This window comes from Ovis aries, chromosome 10 (assembly GCF_016772045.2).
Source record: "Ovis aries strain OAR_USU_Benz2616 breed Rambouillet chromosome 10, ARS-UI_Ramb_v3.0, whole genome shotgun sequence".
Lineage (NCBI taxonomy): Eukaryota > Metazoa > Chordata > Mammalia > Artiodactyla > Bovidae > Ovis > Ovis aries.
In genome coordinates, this window is record NC_056063.1 from 71,738,551 (window position 1) to 71,762,755 (window position 24,205).

At 43.5% G+C, this 24,205-nt stretch overlaps 1 protein-coding gene across 29 annotated transcripts in view; it reads left to right on the top strand.

Annotated features, from left to right (window-relative positions):
* LOC105614203 (ATP-binding cassette sub-family C member 4-like) overlaps positions 1-24,205 on the top strand; it is a 264,375-nt gene that overhangs the window by 38,454 nt on the left and 201,716 nt on the right. For 16 of the 29 annotated variants that reach the window (XM_060394611.1, XM_060394614.1, XM_060394623.1 and 13 more), the window contains 8 exons: positions 4,342-4,436; positions 4,656-4,742; positions 16,668-16,764; positions 20,037-20,234; positions 20,964-21,047; positions 21,838-21,978; positions 22,735-22,772; positions 23,470-23,564. In XM_060394611.1, the coding sequence (XP_060250594.1) occupies positions 4,342-4,436; positions 4,656-4,742; positions 16,668-16,764; positions 20,037-20,234; positions 20,964-21,047; positions 21,838-21,978; positions 22,735-22,772; positions 23,470-23,564 (835 nt within the window). The remainder of the gene's footprint in view (positions 1-4,341; positions 4,437-4,655; positions 4,743-16,667; positions 16,765-20,036; positions 20,235-20,963; positions 21,048-21,837; positions 21,979-22,734; positions 22,773-23,469; positions 23,565-24,205) is intronic. The other 13 variants (XR_009595281.1, XR_009595282.1, XR_009595283.1 and 10 more) reach the window with 1 other exon arrangement.

The window sequence follows — 24,205 nt, forward strand, 5'->3', positions numbered from 1 at the left end:
CAGAGTCCATGGGCAAAGCCTTTTTCTGTTTCTCACACGTGCACATGCACACACAAAAATTAGATTTATGAGTTATTCATTCTTTATGAGTGTCTTTGATGTTCCCATCCTCATTTTGTAGTTAGTAAAACTGAGGCCTGGAGTGATGAGACACCTCATCTCTACATTTACAGCTCAAGATCAGATCCGGGGGGCTGATACTTTGCTGCAGCCTCATGGGGTGACTGGACCAATAATGTGAGCAGTGTCCTGGAGCTTCACCCACCCTAGGCTTGTGTGCATCATAGACTCTGTGGAAAGGGGCTCTGCAGGACTGAGCTGCACAGTGCTTCTTCTGAACCTGATGTGATGCTTATAAACATGGACTGTGTAGTTGGGACGTGGAGTTGGGGTCCATTCCTTCCTTGGCAGAAAGGGAGGCCCACCCAGCGTGGAGAAGTAGCACAGGGGAGAGTTCTGGCCCCAGCTTCATCACTTGTCCGCTGTCACTCTGGACCTGTCCTGTTACCTGCCTGGACCTCTGAAGTTTCTGCAACAAAATGAGGATGTTGGATCAGAGGGCTTCCAGGAGGTTTTGTTGCTGCTCTGAAATGTCATCTATGACTCTGATTAGCAAGAGGTCGGCATGGTCTTTATGACACCCGGGAACTACTTAGTAAGTTAAGAGAGCCTCTGCTTATCTCCTTTTGGATTCCAGATATCAGTGGATGGACATAAGACAATCACAGGAAATAGCGGCATCCTGGAGTTAGTCTGTAGACACACAGATGGCATGTGCGGTAGAAAAGGCTTGGCCTTTGGAGAGAACAGTCCTGGGTAGTGACTCCACGTGTTTGTCTCAGTTTCCTTTCTTGTTAAATGGGGGAGGGGTGGGATTACTGTAAAGGCTACAGAAAATACCTGTGAAATGTAAACAAGCCAGGGTTTCAGTGAATGGTGGCTATTGTTACTATACTTTTTTTTCTCCATCCACCCAGCCATCCATATAAATATAATAAAGATTTATCCTTACTATTCTCCCTACTCCCATCTCCCTCAAATCCTGAAGGAAAAACCATAAAAAAGCAACAAATTTTTTAATTAATGTATTTTTAAAATTGGAGGATAATTACAATATTGTGATAATTTTGCCATACATCAACATGAATTGACCATGGGTAAACATGTGTCCCCCAATCCTGAACCTCCCCTCCCACCTCTCTACCCACCCTATCCCTCTGGGTTGTCCCAAAGTACTGGCTTTGAGTGCCCTGCTTCATGCATCAAACTTGCACTGGTCATCTATTTTACATATGGTAATGCACATGTTTCCATGCTATTCTCTGAAATCATCCCACCTGCACCTTCTCCCACTGAGTCCAAAAGTCTGTTCTTTACATCTGTGTCTCCTCTGCTGCCCTGTGGAGAAGGAAATGGCAACCCACTCCAGTACTCTTGCCTGGAAAATTCCATGGACGGAGGAGCCTGATAGGCTATAGTCCATGGGTTCGCAAAGAGTCAGATACGACTGAGCAACTTCACTTTCTGCTGCCCTGCATGTAGGATCGTTGTCACCATCTTTCTAAAAGCAACATTTTTATATAACATATATTAGTAACAACTAGATGTATTACACTAGATCTGACTGAAGTAATTGTTTAAGTTCATTGAGCTGAAAGCTTTTCTGTAACAAAACAGGGAGATAGGAACTAATCACACTGGCAGTGTTGATTCAGGCAGATGACATCAACTCCAAGGTCTAGGAGTCAGAAAGCTCAGGAAATGAGTCCCAGTGGCTCTGTTGACCAGGTATTTGGTTTTGGCTGATTGATCTTTACAAGCTTGTTACTTCATCTGTAAAATGGAGATAATAAGACCATCAACCTCATGACATTGTTTTGAGGATGAAGTGTGGTTGTGATTTTAAAGCAGCTGATTGCTAGGAACATAGCAAGTACTCTGTATTATTAGAATGATTTTGAAAATAAATTAATTTTTATTTATAAGCTCAGCCAGTTTCTGGTAAAACTACATCCATAAAATGTGACATGTAAGAAAGAAGGTGTCTGAGTATTTAGCTTCCATTATATGAGTTAATATTTCTATATTTTTATAGGTGCTCTACACATAGGACATTATATAGATGTACAAAGACAATATTCTGTTACCATAATGTAAGCAATATAGTATGTAACATTTGTCTACATGTTATCTTTAAGGCTTTTGAAAATGTTTAGTAAACACATTTAAAGGTATCAAGTTGATAAATTCTATTTTAATATTTTTCCACATAGATCACTTACTTGGTCATTTTTTCCAGATTGCCTTGACAATCAAAGGATGATAAGTTTATTGATACTTACATGAATAGGTATAGAGGCCTTCAAGTCTTGAGTTACTTTGATATTATCTTCATTTTAAACATACTCTTTAGTCACTATCTGGCCAGCATAATGTGAAAGGGCAGAAGGCTCTGAACTGAGATGAGCTTCATCAGATTCCATCTCTTCTGTTTAACAGCTGACCGTCCTCAGACCAGTGACATGACCCCACTTAGTTTCAGTTTCATCATCTGTGAAATGGGGCCAGTGCTTGCTGTGCAGCTTGTTGTGAGGTTTAGAGATAATCAGCGTCAGAGTCCAGCACAGAGCTTACCTGCCAGGAGCTGAGAGAAGCTGTGTGCAGGTGTACAAATGATGGAGCAGAATAAGACGGGTCCTTCATGAGAGATGAGAGATGTAAACAGGGCCTTAGGAACCCAGAAGGAAGTGATGAGTCCAGGATGGTTCCATGGGAGAGTGTGGGTGGGCTGAGCCTGGAAGGATGATGGACAGGATACTGCCAGGCTGCGAGAGGAGGGGCGATTCCACATGGAAGAAAAGCTGTGAAGGAAGGAGGGCTCCTGCTGCTCGACTCTGGGGTCCAGCCCTCCTTTGCCAGGGCCTCCTGTCCAGCCCACGTTACCCATTTCAGCAGCCTGCTCCGTGGTGTTTCTAGCATTGTCTCCACCGTCACTGAAGAGCCCTTGATGTGCTTCTGGATGGATGGCACCAAACCAGCAGCGCCATTTCCTGGTTTACCTCTAGGTTGGGTGCCTGCTATTCAGTGAGAATTGGTTACATTTAACTCAAAATAACAAACATGAATAAGAACACCTTCCTGTTAGTGTAAGGAACTGTAATATATGCTCAGCTCAGGCTTCTCCCCTTTAATCTGATCAGAAAATGGTGGCTGAGAAACCAGCTTGACTTGGTTTTGCTTCAAATTCTCCAAAATAGTTTTCCCATTGGTGGCTTGTTCTTAAATAATTTGCAGAGTCAACAACACACCCAAAGTATTACTAACAGACTCAGAGATAGTATCTTATTATCCTGGAAAGAGAGGATGTAAGTGTCTTTTCTAGAATGTGGTTAAGATTGCTGTGTTACATAATTGTGGTATTTTAAGGAGAAAACCATTTGAACAACGTCAAATCAAAGCATAAAACTAAGCAGAACAGTTTGCAAGAACTGTCAACAGTGGAAGAGAGGCTAAGTAATTCTGTGTGTGTGTGAGGCTGTGAACTTAACACAGGTCATTTTTTAAATGACAACCAAAGGCAAGAGATGGTATTAATTTCTGAGCTCAAGAAAGAAAGAAGGTGAAATAATTATAAATTATAACAACAGTGCAATTGCTGCCTCTTATGTGATACACCTCCATTAAGCTTTGAGTGATCAGAGAACCTGTGTCTACGTGTCTTTGTGGCTGTCAGGGAGGGTTATGATGGAGTCTTTTCTACTGTGGTCACGTGCTCTGCATGTTATGATTCACACTGTGAATGGGGTCCCACTGTTGGTTTGATGAGAGAATAGAGATCAGTCACCACCAACAAGTTATGATCAATTCATATACAGCAGATCCTCAATAAATATCTGTTAAAATGGTCAAATGCATAGATGCTGTCAAAAACTGCAGAATGAAAACAAATTAAAAAACACTGAGAGGTTTTTTTTTTTTTAATGTTCAAATTTATAGTTTAGTAAATCTGACATTTACCCATTGCTGTGGCTTCCCAGGTGGCTCATGGTAAAGAATCCACCTGCCAATGCAGAAGGCACAGATTCAGTCCCTGGGTAGGGAAGATCTCCTGCAGGAGGAAATGGCAGCCCACCCCAGTATTCTTGCCTGGAGAATCTCATGAACAGAGGAGCCTGATGGGCTACAGTCCATGGGATTGCAAAGAGATAAACATTACTTAGCAGCTGAACATGCATTCATGTTGATCAAATACTTGTATGAGGAACTAATACCAGGAGTGTAAGATGGTAGTAGAACACATTTTACATCTTTTTCTCTTTCCCATTTCCTATCTCTGTATAGGATTTATGGCTTTTGGGTGCTGAAGCTATAATTGAGATAGGAGACGGAGGAACCCCACTGAGTGAAGGGCAAAAAGCTCGGATCAGCCTGGCAAGGTAAATGGGGTTTCAGTTGTCATCCTGCCCCTCCTCCATGGCTCCTAATAGATGTGGGCACGCAGGCCCCACTCACCCGTGGGCCTGTGTGAAGCAGGGACTTGGCTCTTTCCATGGACTCTTGGAATGAACATGGAGTTGTTTCACATTGTTGTGATTTAGGGCTGAGACCCAGGGAGTGTGAAATGTCTTTTCCTGACATCTCTGTACATTTTCTAGAGCTGTGTATCAGGACGCAGACATCTACCTCCTGGACGATCCACTCAGCGCAGTTGATGCAGGAGTCAGCAGACACTTGTTCGAACAGTGAGTTTTCTCCTGTTTTCTATCATCTCTGCTTTCCAGGAACCCTGTAGAGATCAGGAAAAGAACTCAGGAAAGCCTTTGTGCTTCAGGAGACTCAGCTCGCTCTGCCCTGGTGTCCCTCTCTCCCCTCCCTTCCCTCCACAGAAGATCCATTGTAGAGAAATCTTGCATCATGATGAGGTCAGGACAGGAAAATACAGTAGGTATTTCCAGTGAGTGGAGGAGAGTGGGATCAGTGCCTTAGGGAGTGAGGGATTGATGGTAGATTTTCCCCTGCTACTTGCGGTTGATGGATCTAGGCACTGTGGATGGATCCAGACCTCAGGGATAAGAAAGATGATGTAGGATTTTTAAATCAGAGAGTGAGACTCCATAACCTATTACTTGGCTGCCAGCTCTTTTCCTCCATCATTTGTTTAAGACACGTTAGAGGTGAAGTTTTTGGTGCTGTCATGGGGCTTCCATGGAAAGGCCTTGTTGGTTTATGCTTGTTATTCTATCACTTTCCAAACAAAATCTTTAAGTCTGTGTGTGTTTGTGTCTGTGTGTGTGTGTGTGTGTGTGTTAGTTGCTCAGTCATTTCTGATTCTTTGCAACACCATAGACTGTAGCCGACCAGGCTCCTCTGTCCACAGAATTCTCCAGGCAAGAGTACTGGAATAGGTTGATATTCCTTTCTCCAGGGGATCTTCCCGACCCAGGGATCGAACTTTGGTTTCTCGCATTGCAGGCAGATTCTTTACCATCTGAGTTACCAGGGAAACCCATAAAGTCTAGAATTTGAGATTCATTTATTCCACATCTGAGTACGATTTCAGTCATTTCACATTGCTTCATGAATGCTTAGTGGAATTAATACTTAGACTTACAATGTAGTATAAACTATAATCTGGCTTAAGCCTTGACCCTCATTTCTGCTTCTGGAATTTATAACTTGTGAATGGCTCCTGCTTGGCTACACAGTGACTAAAGTAGAACAACTCTGATGCTTTTCTATGTATAATGTGTCCTAACACACACTGACTTAGGCCTCTTATGGAGTCTAGACTGACCTTTTCAAAAGCCTCACGAACTTGTTTTTTTCCTTAAACAGCCTCCACATCTCCACATTATTGTCAAAGGCGACAATCCCTTCCAGCTGCACTTAATAACACCCTGCTCTGTGCACCGAGATCAATGCCCTTACAGATGTCACTGCACAAAACCTCTTAGTTTAAAGGAGGATGATGAGCTGGGAAAGGGCAAGGATCCACACTGGGCAGAATAAGGGAGATTAGGATGGTCTGATCACTCACCTAGAGCCAGACATTCTAGAATGTGAAGTCAAGTGGGCCTTAGGAAGCTAGTGGAACAATGAAGCTAGTGTAACAACAAATCTAGTGGAGATGATGGGATTCCAGTTGAGCTGTTTCAAATCCTAAAAAATGATGCTGTGAAAGTGCTGCACTCAATATGCCAGCAAATTTGGAAAACTCAGCAGTGCCACAAGACTGGGAAAAGTCAGTTTTCATTCTAATCCCAGAGAAAGACAATGTCAAAGAATGCTCAAACTACCGTACAATTGCACTCATCTCACATGCTAGTAAAGTAATGCTCCAAATTCCCCAAGCCAGACTTCAACAGTATATGAACCGTGAACTTCAGGATGTTTAAGCTGAGTTTAGAAAAGGCAAAGGAACCAGAGATTAAATTGTCAACATCCGCTGGATCATCAAAAAAGCAGAAGAGTTACAGAAAAACATCTATTTCTGCTTTATTGACTATGCCAAAGCCTTTGACTGTGTGGATCACCACAAACTGGAAAATTCTGAAAGAGATGAGAATACCAGACCACCTGACCTGCCTCTTGAAAAGTCTGTATGCAGGTCAGGAAGCAATAGTTGTAACTAAACATGGAACAACAGACTGGTTCCAAATAGGAAAAGGAGTACATCAAGGCTGTATATTGTCACCTTGCTTATTTAACTTATAGGCAGAGTACATCATGAGAAACGCTGGGCTGGAAGAAGCGTAAGCTGGAATCAAGATCGCCAGGAGAAATATCAATAACGTCAGATATGCAGGTGACACCACCTTTATGGCAGAAAGTGAAGAAGAACTAAAGAGCCTCTTGATGAAAGTGAGAGAGGAGAGTGAAAAAGTTGGCTTAAAGCTCAACACTCAGAAAACTAAGATCATGGCATCTGGTCCCATCACTTCATGGCAAATAGATGGGGAAACAGTGGAAACAGTGATAAACTTTATTTATTTATTTATTTATTTATTTTAGCCTCCTAAATCACTGCACATGGTTACTGCAGTCATGAAATTTAAAGACGCTTACTCCTTGGAAGAACAGTTTGACCAACCTAGACAGTATATTCAAAAGCAGAGACATTATTTTGCCAACAAGCTCTATCCAGTCAAGGCTATGGTTTTTCCAGTAGTCATGTATGGATGTGAGAATAGGACTATAAAGAAAGCTGAGTACTGAAGAATTGATGCTTCTGAACTGTGGTCTTGGAGAAAACTCTTGAGAGTCCCTTGGACAGCAAGAAGATCCAACCAGTCCATCCTAAAGGAAATCAGTCCTGAATATTCATTGGAAGGACTAATGCTGAAGCTGAAACTCCAATACTTTGGCCACCTGATGTGAAGAGCTGACTCATTTGAAAAGACCCTGATGCTGGGAAAGATGGAAGGTGGGAGAAGGGGATGACAGAGGATGAGATGGTTGAATGACATCACTGACTCAATGGACATGAATTTGAGTAAACTCCAGGAGTTAATGATGGATAGGGTGGCCTGGTATGCTGAAGTCCGTGGGGTCGCAAAGAGTCGGACATGACTGAGTGACTGAAATGAACTGCACTGATGATGGTCAGCTCTCATTCCTGTCTCTGAGGAACCTGTCTCAATGTGGAGCTTGTTAAGACAGATGCCTGGGAAAAGATCAGCAGGGACAAAGTTTAGAGGTTTTGATACAGGATCGGAAGTGCTAAATGAAATTGGAAGTGGCATCTAGAGGCTTTCACTGAAGCTGGAAAGCTCCCTGTGCCCAGGGTTGGGTGGGAAGTACCCTGGGGCCTGCAGGCTGGGCAGGTGTGTGGAGGCTGAAAAGAGGACCCAGTCCTTTGCTGAGCAGAAGCACAGGTGTGGAGGGAGGAGAAAGCAGGGCTGTGAGGAGAACAGTAGGCACGTCCTCACCTGGAGGAGGCGGGGTGTTCGGCAGAAAAGCTATTTGGAAATTCTCTCTGTCACATCCTGTGTTAGTTTCTAGGGTTGTGTCCATTCAAATTGCTCTCACTGGAGACCAGAGCCTGGATGGCTTATAAATAGCACAAATTTGTCTCTCATGGTTCTGGAGGCTGGGGAAGTCCAAGGTGAATGTGCTGGCAGATTCAGTGTATGGTGAGGGCCGGATTCCTGTGTCCTCATGTGGGGAAGGGGTGAGAGAGCTGTGGTGGTCCCTTTTATAAGGACACTAATCCCTTCTATGGAGGCTCCACCCTCATGACCTGATCACCTCCTGATGGCCCCACCTCCTAATACCCACACAGTGGGGATTAGGTCTCAATGTATGATTTTTGAGGACAAAAATATTCAGTGCATAGCAAAATTGTCACAGATGGGGGTGCTTAAAGAATAGAAATTGAATTTCTTACAGTTCTTGAGGCTACAGGTTTAAGATATGGGCAGGTTTGGTTTCTCCCGAGACCTCTCTCCTTGGCTTCTGACTGCATCCGTCTCGCTATGTCCTCTCATGTTCTTTCCTCTGTTTATATGCAACCTGTGTCTCCGTCCTATTTTTTTTTTTTTGGAAAAAATTTTATTGAAATGTAGCTGACTTACTACATTGTGTTAATTTCTTTGTACAGCAAAGTGACTCAGTTATGCACAAATATATACTTTTCCATAATGGTTTATCTCAGGGTATTGAATGCCGCTCCCTGTGCTATACCATAGGACCTTGTTGTTTATCCATTCTACACATAATAGTTTGCCTCTGCTAACCTCAAATTCCCAGCCCATCCCTCCCTACCGCCTCCTTCCATCCATGCAACCACAGGTCTGTTCACTATGTCTGAGTCTGTTTCTTTTTTGTAAATAGGTTCATTTTTCCATAGTTTAGATTCCACATATAAGTGATATAATTATGATACTTGACTTTCTCTTTCTGAGTTACTTCACTTAGTATGAGAATCTCCAGGTCCATCCATGTTTCTGCAAATGGCTTTCTTTCTTTCTTTCTTATGGCTGAGTAGTATCACATCGTCTATATGCACCACATCTTCTTTATCTACTCATCTGTCGATGGACATTTAGGTTGTTCCCATGTTTTGCTATTGTGATTGGTGCTGCTGTGAACATAGGAGTGCTTGTCTCTTTTTGATTTATAGTTTAATGCAGATATATGTCCAGCAGTGGGATTACTGGACTATAAGGTAATTTTAGTTTTAGTTTTCTGAGGAACCTCTATTCTATTTTCAACAGTGCCTACAGCCACTTATATTCCCACCAGCAGAGTAGGAGGGTTCCTTTTACTCCACATCCTCTCAGCCATTGTTACTTTAATGATGGCTATTGAAGCTTATGTGAGGAGATACCTCATTGTAGTTTCGATTTGCATTTCTCTAATAATTCACAGTGGTGAACTTCTTTTCTTGTGTCTGTTGGCCATCTGTATGTGTCCTTTGGAGAAATGTCTATTTAGTTCTTTTAACCATTTTTTGATTAGATATTTTTGTTGTTGTTGTTGAGTTGTGTGAGCTGTTTTTATATTTTGGAAATTAAACCCCTGTTGTCACATCATTTGCAAATATTTTCTCCCATCTGTAGGTTGTCTCTTCATTGTGTTTATGGTTCCCTTTGCTGTGCAAACGCGTGTAAGTTTGATTAGGTCCCATTGTTTATTTTTTTAATTAAAAATATTATTTATTTATGGCCGTGAAGGCTTTCTTGGCTGTGAGGGCTCTTCTCTAGTTGCAGTGAGCAGGGCTACTCTCTAGCTGTGGTGCATGGACTTCTCATTTTGGTGGCTTCTCTCGTTGCACAGCGCGGTCTCTAGGGTATGTGGGCAAGTAGTTGTGGTTCCTGGGCTCCAGAGCACAGGCTCTGTAGTTGTGCTGCATGGGCTGAGGTGCTTTTGGCATGTGGGAGCTTCCTGGACCAGGGAGGGATTCTGTGTCTCCTGTACTGGCAGGTGGATTCTTTGCCACTGAGTCATCAGGGAAGCCTGCATTTGTATATTTTTGTTTGTATTTCTATTGCTTTAGGAGACTGACCTAAGAAAACATTGGTATAATTTATATTAGAAAATGTTTTGCCTATAATCTCTACAAAGAGTTTCATAGTGTCATATCTTGTGATTAAGTCTTTAAGCCATTTTTATTTTATTTTTGTGCATGGTGGGGAGTGTGTTCTAACTTCATTGATTTACATGCCTGTGTCTCTGTCCTTATGTCTTAGTCCTCTTCATCTAAGCACACCAGTCAGATTAGATTAGGTCCAGTATAATTAAGGGTAATGATTATCTCTTTAAAGTCCATGACACCAAATTCTAAGGTACTGATGACTAAGGTGACAACATGTGAATCTGAGGGGACGTGATTGATTTACAGCAGGTCCAGAATAGCAAAGTAGAGACTTCAGCAGAGTCAGCAAGTGGAGAGGAAGGCCTGTGAGGAGCTCTGGGCTCTGGACACTAGAAGCTGGGATTCCACATCTACTAAGCAGTGGTTGTTAGACTGGTGGAACCTGCCCGTGTATAAAACATGCTTAGTGTTGGGGTGATGAAAAAGTTGTGGAGATGGAAGGTGGTGATGGCTGCACAATAATGTGAATGTACTTAATACCACTGGGCTATGTGCTTTAAATGGCAGGAACAGTAAATTTCATGTTAGGTATATTGTAACGCACATACACACAAACCTGCATAGTAGCGCTGAATCTTTGAGAACTTGAGAGAACAGCGCAGATGACACATGGCATGGTCTCCAGCTCTGATCTGATCCCCCCTTTCCAGCCTGCTCCTGTTCATGGCTTGATGAATTTTCCCTTAGAAAAGTGCCTTGTGTCTTGTCAAGAGTTCAGTGACAGGAGCTTGTGCTGTGATAAGGATTCCCTAACTCCATCTGCCTGGCATCATGAGTATCTCAGCCTCCCTGTTCCCAGCACTCCATCCTGAACTCACAAATGTGTGTTACCACATCCTGTGAGCATCTGCACAAGTTCTCCATCAGGGCAGGAACAGATTCTGCCAGTCATTGCATCCATGTCACAGGAAAGGGAGAGTAAGGCATTTTGATGCCAAGTACAGTGTGCTGCTGATCACAAAAGTTCCCCTGAGTTCTTTTTCAAACACAGGAGATATTTATAAAATCCTCTTCAATATTTTGGGTGCACCACTTTGGATATATACTTGATAGAAGCAAGCTTAAGACTGTTGTTTATAATCAGAACCACATATTCTCTAGGGAAACTTAAAGCAGAGAGCATGAAAGCAATTTAGGAAACTTCTCAACAGCAACTGGAGAGTGCTTTTTAAAAAATTTTAAATTTATTTATTTATTTTAATTGGAGGCTAATTACTTTACAATAGTGGTTTTTGCCATACATTGACATGAATCAGCCATCGGTGTACATGTGTTCCCCATCCTGAAACCCCCTCCCACCTCCCTCCCCGTCCCATCCCTCATGGTCATTCCAGTACACCAGCCCTGAGCATCCTGTCTCATGCATTGAACCTGGACTGGCAATCTGTTTCACATATGATAATATACATGTTTCAATGCTATTATCTCAAATCATCCCACCCTCACCTTTTCCCACAGAGTCCAAAAGGCTGTTCTTTACATCTGTGTCTCTTTTGCTGTCTCACATATAGGGTCATCATTACCACCTTTCTAAATTCCATATATATGTGTTAATATATCGTATTGGTGTTTTTTTTTTTTTCTGACTTCCTTCACTCTGTATAATAGACTCCAGTTTTATCCACCTCATTAGAACTGACTCAAATGCATTCTTTTTAATGGCTGAGTAATACTCCATTGTGTATACGTACCACAGCTTTCTTATCCATTCATCTGCCAACGGACATCTAGGTTGCTTCCATGTCCTGGCTATTGTAAACAGTGTTGCAGTGAACATTGTGGTATACGTGTCTCTTTCAGTTCTGGTTTCTTTGGTGTGTATGCCCAGCAGTGGGATTGCTGGGTTGTATGGCAGTTCTATTTCCAGTTGTTTAAGGAATCTCCACATTGTTTTCCATGGTGGTTGTACTAGTTTGCATTCCCGCCGACAGTGTAAGAGGGTTCCCTTTTCTCCACATCCTGGAGAGTGCTTTCAAGTTAGAGAATCGGATGGAACAATATGCTGTGAGATATGGTGGTCATGTGTAAGCTTAGCCATGTGAGAGTTTTGTATTGTAACATGTTTTGTATTGTAACATGTGTACTATCATGTAAGAATCAAATCGCCAGTCTATGTCCGACACAGGATACAGCATGCCTGGGGCTGGTGAACAGTGATGACCCAGAGAGATGTTATGGGGAGGGAGGTGGGAGGGGGGTTCATGTTTGGGAATGCATGTACACCTGTGGTGGATTCATGTCAATGTATGGCAAAACCAATAGAGTATTGTAAAGTAAAATAAAGTAAAAAAAAAAAAAAAAGTGAATGAACCACACTTCTACCTGCTGCTGTTTTCTTCAGTCATGAATTTATATCCAAGGTCATTGAGGTTCATGACTTTTACAGCTTTATGCTGTGAACACAGTGGATTCTATCAGCTACAGAAGGTGAGGGCCTTACGTGAACTGATGCAGCCTCACCTGTGTCCAGCCATGGATACCATCCTGGTTTAGCCCCACCCACATCACTAGACCCCTGCCTCCCACGTCATCAGGTCTTGGGGTCTGTCCTGATCAGATTCCCATGCTGCTGTCTACACAGCTCACCCTACTGTCTACACAGCTCACTTTCCTCCTGCTCCAGCCCTTCACGGACACAACTCCCCCCTACATGAACACACACATTCAGGAAGCAGCTCCAGGTCCTCAGACAAACAGGATTCTTTGCCGTCTGCCCCCCTCAGCCTTTCCAGCTCATCCCCACACCCACTGGGTGGCCAGCTGTGCTGGCTCTGTGGGGTCCTTTCTCATCCCCATCTGTCTGTACACACTGGTCCCTCTGTACACACTGGTCCCTCTGTCCAGAGGAAGGGAGCAGTGTGCCAGGGCACAGGAGGAAGATGGAAGACGGGACCTGCCATCCCCTCCTGCTCTTTCAGGGGGCGCCCATGTCCTCAGTCTTCCCACAGTCCTCAGTGGGTGCACTTGGCCATTTATGAGTCCCCCTGCCACCCGTAAACTATGAATGCAGGAAGCTGTTTCGGTCCGTCATGTTCTGTCCCAGGAACCCTGTACCTGCTGTGCCTTCTTCCAGGATGTTTCCCCACGTAGTCTCGGGGCTCCCGTGTCTCCACATCTAAGATATCAGCTACATTTGTTTTACCTACAGAGTATAGGTCCCAGCCGAGTAGCATATTTTCTATGCTTGTTCAGTGTGTCCTCTACATGGTGAAGGGTTTTGTCTTCTATATTGACATGTGGATGATTCCTCGGCACTTAGGACAGTGCCTGGCTTTCTCAGCAAACCTCTGCTGATTGAATGAATGGAGGTGGGGACTCTGTCTGTCTTATTTATATTGCCTCCACCAAGGGAGGTGTTCACTCTTACTAGAGTCCTTATATAGAATTATATGTGGGATTATAGAATTAGCATGGCCTTTATATAAGAATAATTATTATACAACTGGTTGCTGACTTGATTCTTTCTATGGCATGACATGAAAATCTTTAAAAACTTGGAAAGTAGTGTATTTTTCTACTGATTTGGATAAAAGCATTATTTATGAAAAATTCAAAGCCATCAATTGATCATTTTATTGTAATTATTTGTATTACTGCATGTGTGATGGTCAGTTTTCATTCCAATTCCAAAGAAAGGCAATGCAAAAGAATGCTCAAACTACCACACAATTGCACTCATCTCACATGCTAGTAAAGTCATGCTAAAAATTCTCCAAGCCAGGCTTCAGCAATACGTGAACCGTGAACTCCCTGATGTTCAAGCTGGTTTTAGAAAAGGCAGAGGAACCAGAGACCCTGCCAACATCTGCTGGATCACGGAAAAAGCGAGAGTTCCAAAAAAACATCTATTTCTGCTTTATTAACTATGCCAAAGCCTTTGACTGTGTGGATCACAATAGACTGTGGAAAATTCTGAAAGAGATGGGAATACTAGACCACCTGACCTGCCTCTTGAGAAATCTGTGTGTAGGTCAGGAAGCAACAGTTAGAACTGGACATGGAACAACAGACTGGTTCCAAATAGGAGAAGGAGTAAGTCAAGGCTGTATATTGTCACCCTGCTTATTTAACTTATATGCAGAATACATCATAAGAAATGCTGGACTGGAAGAAACACAAGTTGGAATCAAGATTGCCGGGAGAAATATCGATAACCTCAGATATGCAGATGACACCACCCTTATGGCAGAAAGTGAAGAGGAGCTAAAAAGCCTCTTGATGAAAGTGAAAGAGGAGAGTGAAAAAATTGGCTTAAAGCTCAACATTCAGGAAACGAAGATCATGGCATCCAGTCCCATCACTTCATGGGAAATAGATGGGGAAACAGTAGAGACAGTGTCAGACTTTATTTTGGGGGGCTCCAAAATCACTGCAGCCATGAAATTAAAAGACGCTTACTTCTTGGAAGAAAAGTTATGAGCAACCTAGATAGCATATTCAAAAGCAGAGACATTACTTTGCCGACTAAGGTCCGTCTAGTCAAGGCTATGGTTTTTCCTGTGGTCATGTATGGATGTGAGAGTTGGACTGTGAAGATGGCTGAGCACCGAAGAATTGATGCTTTTGAACTGTGGTGTTGGAGAAGTCTCTTGAGAGTCCCTTGGACTGCAAGGAGATCCAACTGATCCATTCTTGATCTCAACCCTGAGATTTCTTTGGAAGGAATGATGCTAAAGCTGAAACTCCAGTACTTTGGCCACCTCATGCGTAGAGTTGACTCATTGGAAAAGACTCTGATGCCCGGAGGGATTGGGGGCAAGAGGAGAAGGGGACGACCGAGGATGAGATGGCTGGATGGCATCACTGACTCGATGGATGTGAGTCTGAGTGAACTCCAGGAGATGGTGATGGACAGGGAGGCCTGGCGTGCTGCGATTCACGGTGTTGCAAAGAGTCAGACATGACTGAGCGACTGAACTGAACTGAACTGATGTGTGATGGGATGTTAGGAAGAAAACATCTTAAAACTTTGGGTTGATTCATCTTGGACATAACATCCCATCAGATTTGATTAACATTCATCTTTAGGGACTGCTACTGCTGCTGCTAAGTTGCTTCAGTCGTGTCCGACTCTGTGCCACCCGATAGATGGCAGCCCACCAGGCTCCCCCATCCCTAGGATTCTCCAGGGAAGAACACGAAGACTAGTGGCAGGCAATTATGAATTAAGGAGAAAAAATTCTGTTTAAAAGCTTTAGTACTAAGTTTGAAAAGGTGTTAATCAAGAAACTTAGGTATGAACGCTGAACTAACACATGTCAGAAGGTAAAAATGAATCCTTTTGGACTTAACGAAGCAATGGTGTATGTTTTTACATCCTAGCGTCTTGTTTCTGATCACAGACTCAGTGTCCAGAGTGTCCGCTTAAGAGTTTTCTGTCCTGAGTCCAAAGCACATGACCATCCGTGGTTAGGGAGGAGTGGAGAAGTGAGATGACATTTACTGAGTAGATTGGTGGTTTGATTTCTCAGAACATGTGGATGAGATGTCATTGACCTTGTTTTTAGATGAAGAAACAGGTTGAGTCACTCATCTGACTTCAGGCTCGTGAGAGGGACTGAGCTGCAGTCTGCTGCCTCCAGACTCTCCATCTGATTCACTCACAGGCTGAGCTCTGACCCAGGTTCCTGAGATTTGCTCTGCGAGGGGCTGGGGCACCCAGAGTACCTGCCTGGAGCCCTGCCTGTGGTCACTGGGCCCCAGACTCATCCACTTGCTTCCTTGGAGAGGTTGTGGACCCTGTGTGATGAGGCTGGGGCTGAGTCCCTAGGGGTCTACATGTGAAATGGAGGAGTGTTTTCTTACTGTGAAAAAAATTTAAGGTTGAATAGTGAGTGATGTCTTGACTAAGAGAACTGGTGGGTATTCTGAGCCATTGGGTGATTTCCACTGTGATTTGGACCATTTGGATTCTTTCTTTTACTTTAATGTTTGGAAAGTGTTCAGTCCTAATGAAAGAAGGCTTGCTTTTTGGATGGAACTGGGAATGTTGTAGAGACTGTTGGACACCACGCTGACATTCATTTTCTATCTAATATTCTTTGGGAGCAAGTGGCTAGCAAATGCACTCTGGCAAAGAGTTCCAAGAATCTATTAATTTTTTGTTGTGAATATTTACATCATTAATTATAAATAATTGCCTAGAAAGCTGTCAAAGAATGTACATATTTTAAAATGACATGGATCCCTCTTCTCCCATTCCCAGATAGTGATAAAATAGTGTTTTAGTTTAGTCAAGTTTTGAAGTCTCAGTGTTACTCAGTTGTATTCCTTTATGAAACATGCAAATAATTGTTAAGCTGGGTTTTAGTGGAAAAGACTTAGCTGTTAGGGCCTCCTTCACTGGACTGGTTTTAATAATTTTTTGTAGCACTAGATTCAAATTTGCTGCTTATAAATTTAATAATCTATTTGGATTGATTTTTATTTAATTTTTATTATTGATTTGGCATTGAAACTAAAGACCTTTGATTGCTGTGTGGTCTTTGTCTCACTGTTTTCAAAATATAAGTTTTCAGTCTGAGGCACCCCATTAATGTGCTTCTGCTTATTGTGCCTTTTGCATTTGTAGGTGTGTTCGTCAGGCCTTGAAGGAGAAGATCACGATCTTAGTCACTCATCAGCTGCAGTACCTAAAAGATGCAAGTCAGATTCTGATGTTGAAAGATGTAAGTAATTTCTAGAAGTGTGTGGAATTGCTAGCCCTCAGGTGTGTTGAAGGACAGACCTCCCTGCAGGTCACTCTCCTGGGTTCATGGTAAACGCTCTCTTCTCCCTCAGTTTTTTGCCCCTTTCTTCCCAGAGCTGGTGTTCATGCCTTGGAAGATGAATCTAAAGCCCTGTAGAAATGTCACTATTACACTCTAAGCCACATAAACCCTAAAGCGTATAAAAGTGCAACCACAGGGTTATTGAACCATCACTGTCCTAATTAAATTTGTTAAAGATAATGATGCAATTTTATTTAGAACTTTTTATTTTCCTCTTCCTTGACTTAAGTCAAAGTGTATTACTTAGAGATTCTAAGATCTGTTGGTATCCAGGTGATTGTCATACATAATTTGCCTGAAGAGCATCTTCTATTAGCACCAGAAGCGAGGTTGGGTATCCAAGCACCCGGGTCAGAGATGCCCTCTCTGCTGGTGTTTCCAGTTGCTGGTCTCCCTGCCCAGGTCTCTATGTCTCCGATACGCATGGGAGCCTGTGCAGCAGGAGGACAAGGCCCTGCCCTCACGAGGCTCCTGTTCTTCTGGGGAGGATGTGACAAAGAAGGTGACATCCTGGCCTCCCTGAGGAGCTGGTGCCTCACGGGGTCTGAGTGACATGAAGGTGGCGGCCACGCAGTCACCAGGGGGAGGGGGTCTCAGGCAGAGGGTCCTAAGGAAGGAGCTGACCTGGCAGGTTGGAGGAACAGCAGGAAGGACCAGCGTGTCTGAGGAGAGTGAGCAGGGGATGGGAGGGAGCTGGTCTCCAGGCAGTGGGCAGGGGACTGAAGTGGGATGGAAGCCTTGCATGGTCCAGAGCAGAGGAGGGATGTGGTCTGATGTAGGAGTTAAGAGATTCCTCTGATGGTCACTGGAGGGGTGACAGAAGAAGCAGTTTGGAGTCTTAGTAAAGCTGAAGAGACAGAAGTGTGGGCTCAGGCTAGAGATTCAGTTTCTAGAGCTGCCATATCACAGCACCGCAAGCCGGGTGATAGCAGGAGTTGATCGTCTCCCTGTTCTGGAGGCTTCAAGTCCCAAATCCAGGTGCTGGCAGGGCCGGCTCTCCCTGAAGGCTCCAGGGGAGGATCCTTCCCTCCAGCCTCTTGTGCTCACGGGCCTTCCTTGGGTTCCTTGGCTTCCAGCTGCAGCGCTGTGGTCTCTGGCTCTGATGTCACATGGCCGTAGTCTCCGTGCCAGTCTGCGTCTCTTCTATTCTCATAGTGACGTTGGTCTTACTGGCTTCAGGGTCACCCCTGCTCCAGTGTGACCTCATCTTAACTCGTTTACATCTGCAAAGACCCTGTGTCCAAATAAGGTCATGTTCACAGGTGTCATATTTGAGAACATCTTTCTGAGGAGGCTGCACCATCCAGCCCACACCTCCTGGCATGGCTGGGGGTGGGTGGAGGGTAGTGAGAAGGGTTCAGACCTGGTGGTCGTTCGATGCTTCACTCCTTGGCTTGTTTGCCTCTGGGTCTCATTGCCTCTGTCGTTAACCCCTGACTGCTCCATAGGCCCTTGGTCAGATCCCTGACTTCTGAAAAGAATCTCTGTTCCAAGAAAGATTATTAAGACACAGAACCCCTGCCTCTCTAGAAGCGGTTCCATGTTTCAGCCCTTCTCCACTCTCTAGGAATGGGGGGAGGCTAAGGTTTTTCAAGCTCAAGAGTAGTTGATTTCATATGCAGAGGGGGTGATTCTAGTGTGTAAACTCCAATGTTCATAGTGTTATGAGCACAGGATCAGTGGGCAGGAGTATAACCTATTTTGCCCATCTCTAGATGTTTTGGGGTCCCCTGATTGCTCCCTTTGAGGACATGACCCCCAGTTTTAGTACTAAGAAAACAACTATTTGGCCACGGGTGAGCACCCCTGCCTGAGATGGGGACCATCCTCACTGTCGGGTCCCTCTCTTCAGAGCAGATGGCTCTCCCTTCATCCCCCTGGAATTGTCAGTGCCTGACTGCTGAGTGAAATTGCTGTCTTTGTACCACCAGTCATTCATCGTGCATATTACAGATTTGATGTGGTGAGCGGTGATTTCATTAAAGAGGTGTGTGAATTTTGCCTCCCAAGTGGAACATGGCATAATATATCCTGCATAATTTTCTAGTTCTGCAGTATCTGACGGTACCCAAAGGCGGCCCTGCATTTCTCCCAGTGGACCCCCTCAGGGGAGAGGGTGAGAGGGGTCCCAGCGAGGGTCCTGGCCAGCTCCCTCCACCTGAGCTGCCTTAACCACAGTTGCTCTCATTTGATGTGTTTTGAATCCTGAGATTTTTTTTCCCCTGATGTTTTATTTGCTACTCAGGGAATCAGCTGAGTCTGATTTCATGGGGTCAGAAGATAGGGAAACATCTGCACATTATTTTATGTGACTTTATAAGGGAGGGAAACTGTGCAAGGATGTGTCACATTTGTTCAAAGAAAATGATTTGATTGGCTGCAGCCTAAGCAGTTGCCTGATTTGGGGAAGCCTGGTTGGCTGCTTGTGGTTGGTCGTTCCTAAGTTATTTATTGGATCTGAGTACATTGATTCTGGCTTAAGTTTTGGTTTGTGGGCACAGACTGCCAAGGCTTTAGAGACACCCCAGCCCCATGGCCTCCTTGTTTAATTACTTTATCAGGTGGAATATTGAATTTTCAGTTGGGAAATTACTGAGTGTGTGGGGGCAGTTATAGACCATGGAGAGGCCTCTTGTGGGTTTTCTGTCCAGGGCTGGCTCCTATTATCACAGCCAGGCACGTGACAGTGTGATGGTGACAGTGGGCAGTGAAGATTTCATGAGAGACTCTCACCCACATGCAGATATGCTGGACCCCACCTCTGGGTTAAGTTTAAATTTCTTTCCTGGAATTGTCACATGATGCGTCTGTCAATTTCCATGTTGTCTAAGAAGACTGTGCTGATCCTCCTATCAACCTCGGTACTTCTTCCTTCCCCAAGTGCCCAGGGTAGTCATGTCAATGGCCTCCATTTTTGACACATGAGTACAAGTTTCTTTCATATCCCCCAGCACCTACCATAGGGACAGGGTTTGGTAGAGAATGCAATGCTCAGTTCTGTACTGAGTTGACTGAATTAGATTTCTCAACAAGAATTCTAGACCCAGGGATCTTTTTTTTTTTTTTCTCAAAAATCATAATTTAAAACCAGATAACTTTTCTTGATTAGTATTTAGGTTGGTTTAATATTATCAAATATAAATTAATTCCTCTCAACTTTTTAATTTTAGGGCAAAATGGTGGAAAGAGGAACTTACTCTGAGTTCCTGAAATCCAGGGCAGATATTTTTTCCCTTTTTGAAAAGGGGAATGAGCAGTCTGAACCATCTCCAGTTCCAGGAGCTCCCACTGTGATATCTGAGTCTTTGGTTCAGTCTCTCCAGTCTCCCAGGCCCTCATTGAAAGATGCGGCTCCAGAAGACCAAGAAGTGAGTATTTCATCCTGCAGGGTGCCCGGATCTGTCTTCCCTTGGTGGTCTCATGGACCTTCAGTCTGCTCAGCTCGTGACATCTTCATTTGTCCCAAAGTAGACCCTAGGGTTCCCAAAGTCTTGTTCCATGGAATTGATAGAGTTAGAAGAGCATGAGGGGAGCAAGCCTGCTTGGGATGCCCCTTTGGGTGTAGGATAGAGAATCTTATGGAGACCCGAAGTGGTTGCACTGCTAAGAATTTCTGGGTTTATGTGACTCACACTGATTGAGAACTCATCAGTTTACCGTAGTTACATCCTATTCATGCTGGTGGCCCCCCAGCTTTCCTTATGCATCCAGAGGCTTAATGTGAAGAACTCCTTAGACTGAGTGTTGCTGTTGCCATGTTAAATCAGCTACTTTTCCTATGTGTTGGAATACTCTAGTACTGCATGTGACTGATTATTATTTTGCCTCAGTGTCAGATGGTTTGTGATAGGACAGAGGTAATGTGTGCAAAGGACCTGACGCATGGTAGACACTTCAGTGTTAGTTCCCGTCCTCCTTTCTTACCCTTCAAGACTGACAACCACATGTTATCGACCTTGAATCCCAGTGGCCAGGATAGAGGCAAGGACATCCTAACCTTCTGTGACACTATAATGCAGTCTAAGTCCTCTAGACAGAAATGCTGAAATGCACTGCTAAGTCACTTCAGTCGTGTCCAACTCTGTGTGACCCCATAGATGGCAGCCCACCAGGCTCCCCTGTTCCTGGGATTCTTCAGGCAAGAACACTGGAGTGGGTTGCCATTTCCTTCTCCAATGCATGTAAGTGAAAAGTGAAAGGGAAGTCACTCAGTCATGTCCGACTCTGCGACCCCATGGACCACAGCCTACCAGGCTCCTCTGTCCATGGGATTTTCCAGGCAAGAGTACTGGAGTGGGGTGCCATCGCCTTAAAAACATATTCCCTTGATAGCCAAACCCTCAATATCCAAGTCCAGGAGCCTGGAATGACTCTGATAGTATTTGGATTAGCTGTTCACTTTCTAAACTCAGGAATCACTCTCTGAAACTTAGGAACCGAATAGATTCAGATCATATGCTTGCAACGTGCTGTCCAAACTCATATTACTCCAACTCTCTCTGTGAACTCAGCTTACTGAATTTCGCTAGTATTTTGAGCCCCAAGTATGTTTTATGTTTCTATCCTTGAATGACACAGTCATCTAGAGGGATACATTATCTCCATATCATTTTGTGTGTTATTTTAGAGCAAGCTTCTGCATTTATACATTAATTGATTTTGTTGTGTGTCAGAGTCATGATCTATTTTAAGCAAAGCCACCCAACCATTAATAACCTCATGTGAATGACCTTTGATTATTTCTCATAGATTCCTCCAAGTAGGATGGCTGGGTCCAGGAGTAAAAGCGTATATGATTTGGCCAGATATTCCCACACCCTTCTCCATAGGAGATGAACCATCCTTCACTCCTAACAGTGTATGAAATGTGTCTGTTTTCCTAAGCTTCACTGTGGAGGGCATTGTTGGACTCTTGAAATTTGGGGTTTATTATTTAAAGTTTCATCTCTCACTGCCATTTTTCCCTTTTAGATTGAGAATATACAGGTTACGCTACCTCTAGAAGACCACTTGGAAGGAAAAGTTGGTTTTAAGACCTATAAGAATTACTTCACAGCTGGTGCTGACTGGCTTGTCATCATCTTCCTTATTCTAGTAAACATCGCAGCTCAGGTACATAAGGGGGTTTATTTTGGTTTGTGCACTCAGTTTTACATTTACATACTACTTATACTGTATTTTAGAATTATTTCTAAATATGTGTATTAAGAGATTTATCTCAAAAACTTGGCTCATGCAATTGTGGGATCTCTCTTGGTGAATGTGAAATCAGCAAGGTAGGCCTGCAGGCTGGAACCTCAGTCAGGAGCTGGCCCTGCTGTCTTGAGGCAGAATTTCTTCCTCCTCCAGGAAGCCTCAGGTTTTGCTCGTCAGGCCTTTGTCTGACTGGACGAGCCCACTGAAGTGTTGAGGGTGATCTCCTTTATTGAAGTTCTGATGATGGATGAAACATCATCCACAAAATACCTTCATGGTAACATCTGGATGGGTGTTTGGTTGAATCACTGGAGACTGGTCCAGTCAAGCTGACACCTAGGATTGACCATCACTGTTCCTGTCAAGCTTTTGCTTTGAAAAATCCCAACATTTGTACTGTTATTGCTGCCTTTTGCAGTCCACTTGGATTTACATTGAAGTACATTATATTTGGGGAGCAAAGTCTTTTAGGGAAAAGGGGATTTCTTTTAAAGATATTAACTTGTAAGATGCCCTCCCCTGATTGGTGGTCATCTGGGGTGTGGGGTTTAGTGCAGACCTGAGCCGGAAGAACCATCTCCATGTTCTGGAGCCTTTCCGTCCCCAGCCTGGTGAGTGGGGTGTGAGGCTCAGTGATGTCAGTGTGTGAGTGAGTGTTGTTTCCTGCTCCAGGTTGCCTACGTCCTGCAGGATTGGTGGCTTGCATTCTGGTGAGTGATTCCTGGTCTGACCCAAAGGGCTGTGAAATCTACACAACGCCTCACTTTCCCACAGAGTCAGGGGGAGAGATGGGGCTGGATCAGCCTCCTCTTCTGACCCTCCCATAGGTTCCCTGAAGAGAAATGAAAGTTCCTGCAGGTGGTATGTGATCCCCCTGTGGTCTCTTCCCATGTCCCTCCCTTCAGCAGCTTCTTCACAGACAAAAATTTTTTTTTTCTTTTTTGGAACTTTTAATATTGTATTGGGCTATGGCAAATCAACAATATTGTGATAGTTTCATTTGAGCAGCGAAGGAATGCAGCCATATATATGCAAGTATCCATTCTCCCCCAAATTTCCCTCCCATCCAGGCTGCCACATAACACTGGGCAGAGTTCCATGTGCTATACAATAAGCCCTTGTTGGTTACCTGTTTTATATATAGCAGTGTGTGCATGACCATCCAAACTCTCTAATACTCTTTCCCCTTAGCAACTAAGTTTATTTTCTAAGTCTGTCTTCACAGATAATTTTAAAAACTGAAAATTATGATTCAGATTTTTAGAGGGAGACATACACAGGGCCTTGTGGGTTGGGAAACACTTTCCAGCATAAAATACACTTATTGAATTGAGGTAATTTTTTGTGATATTTGTGTAAATTCTATGTGTATCTATAGTGTAATATTTTTTATTTCCTGTTCCATAGGGCGAATCTACAAAGTGACCTGTATTCTGGGGCATTAGTAAAAGAAGATGAAGCTGTAGTGTTCGTTCTGAACTGGTACTTAGGAGTTTATTCAGGTAAAGTTGAGTCATCTGCTTTATAATTCCTGAGTTTAAGGTGTATATTACAATGAGTCTGTGTGAGCAATGAGGGCTTCCAGAGTAATTCAGTAATGTCTTAACAAATGAAGGGTCTGAATCACATTTACTCTGTGAATTAATCAGAATAATTATTTTAAAGATCTACTAGAAGAAAAGAGGTTGAATGAAGACTCTTAATTTGCTCCATACTGGATTTTGGTAGTTAGGAGTGCATATTGAGAAAATCAGCCACTAGCAATATGTAGCTATTGTCTATTCTAATAGTTGCCTTTGCTAAATCTTATATCCTTATAAGAATGGCCAAGGGGATTAGAAATGTATCCCCACCCTGTGGTTCAGTTATTCCAATTCTGTCTGAATAAACCCTGGCTTTTATTGATCCTGGATGAAATCCTTTGTCAGCATGAGCCACAAATAAAGACATTATTCCCTCCCAGGTATTCAAAGCTCCACTTTACCACACTGCTCACCTCCTGAGCTTCACTAATAAACTTCAGAAGCTAAGCAGGGGAAATCCAGTGTCTGCAATTAGGATTCTTTCTCTTTCTTAAACTGAGATTACAGGGCTACCTCCTCCCCAACTGTGGGGTTGATTTAAAATTTGGCTTACCAGACTA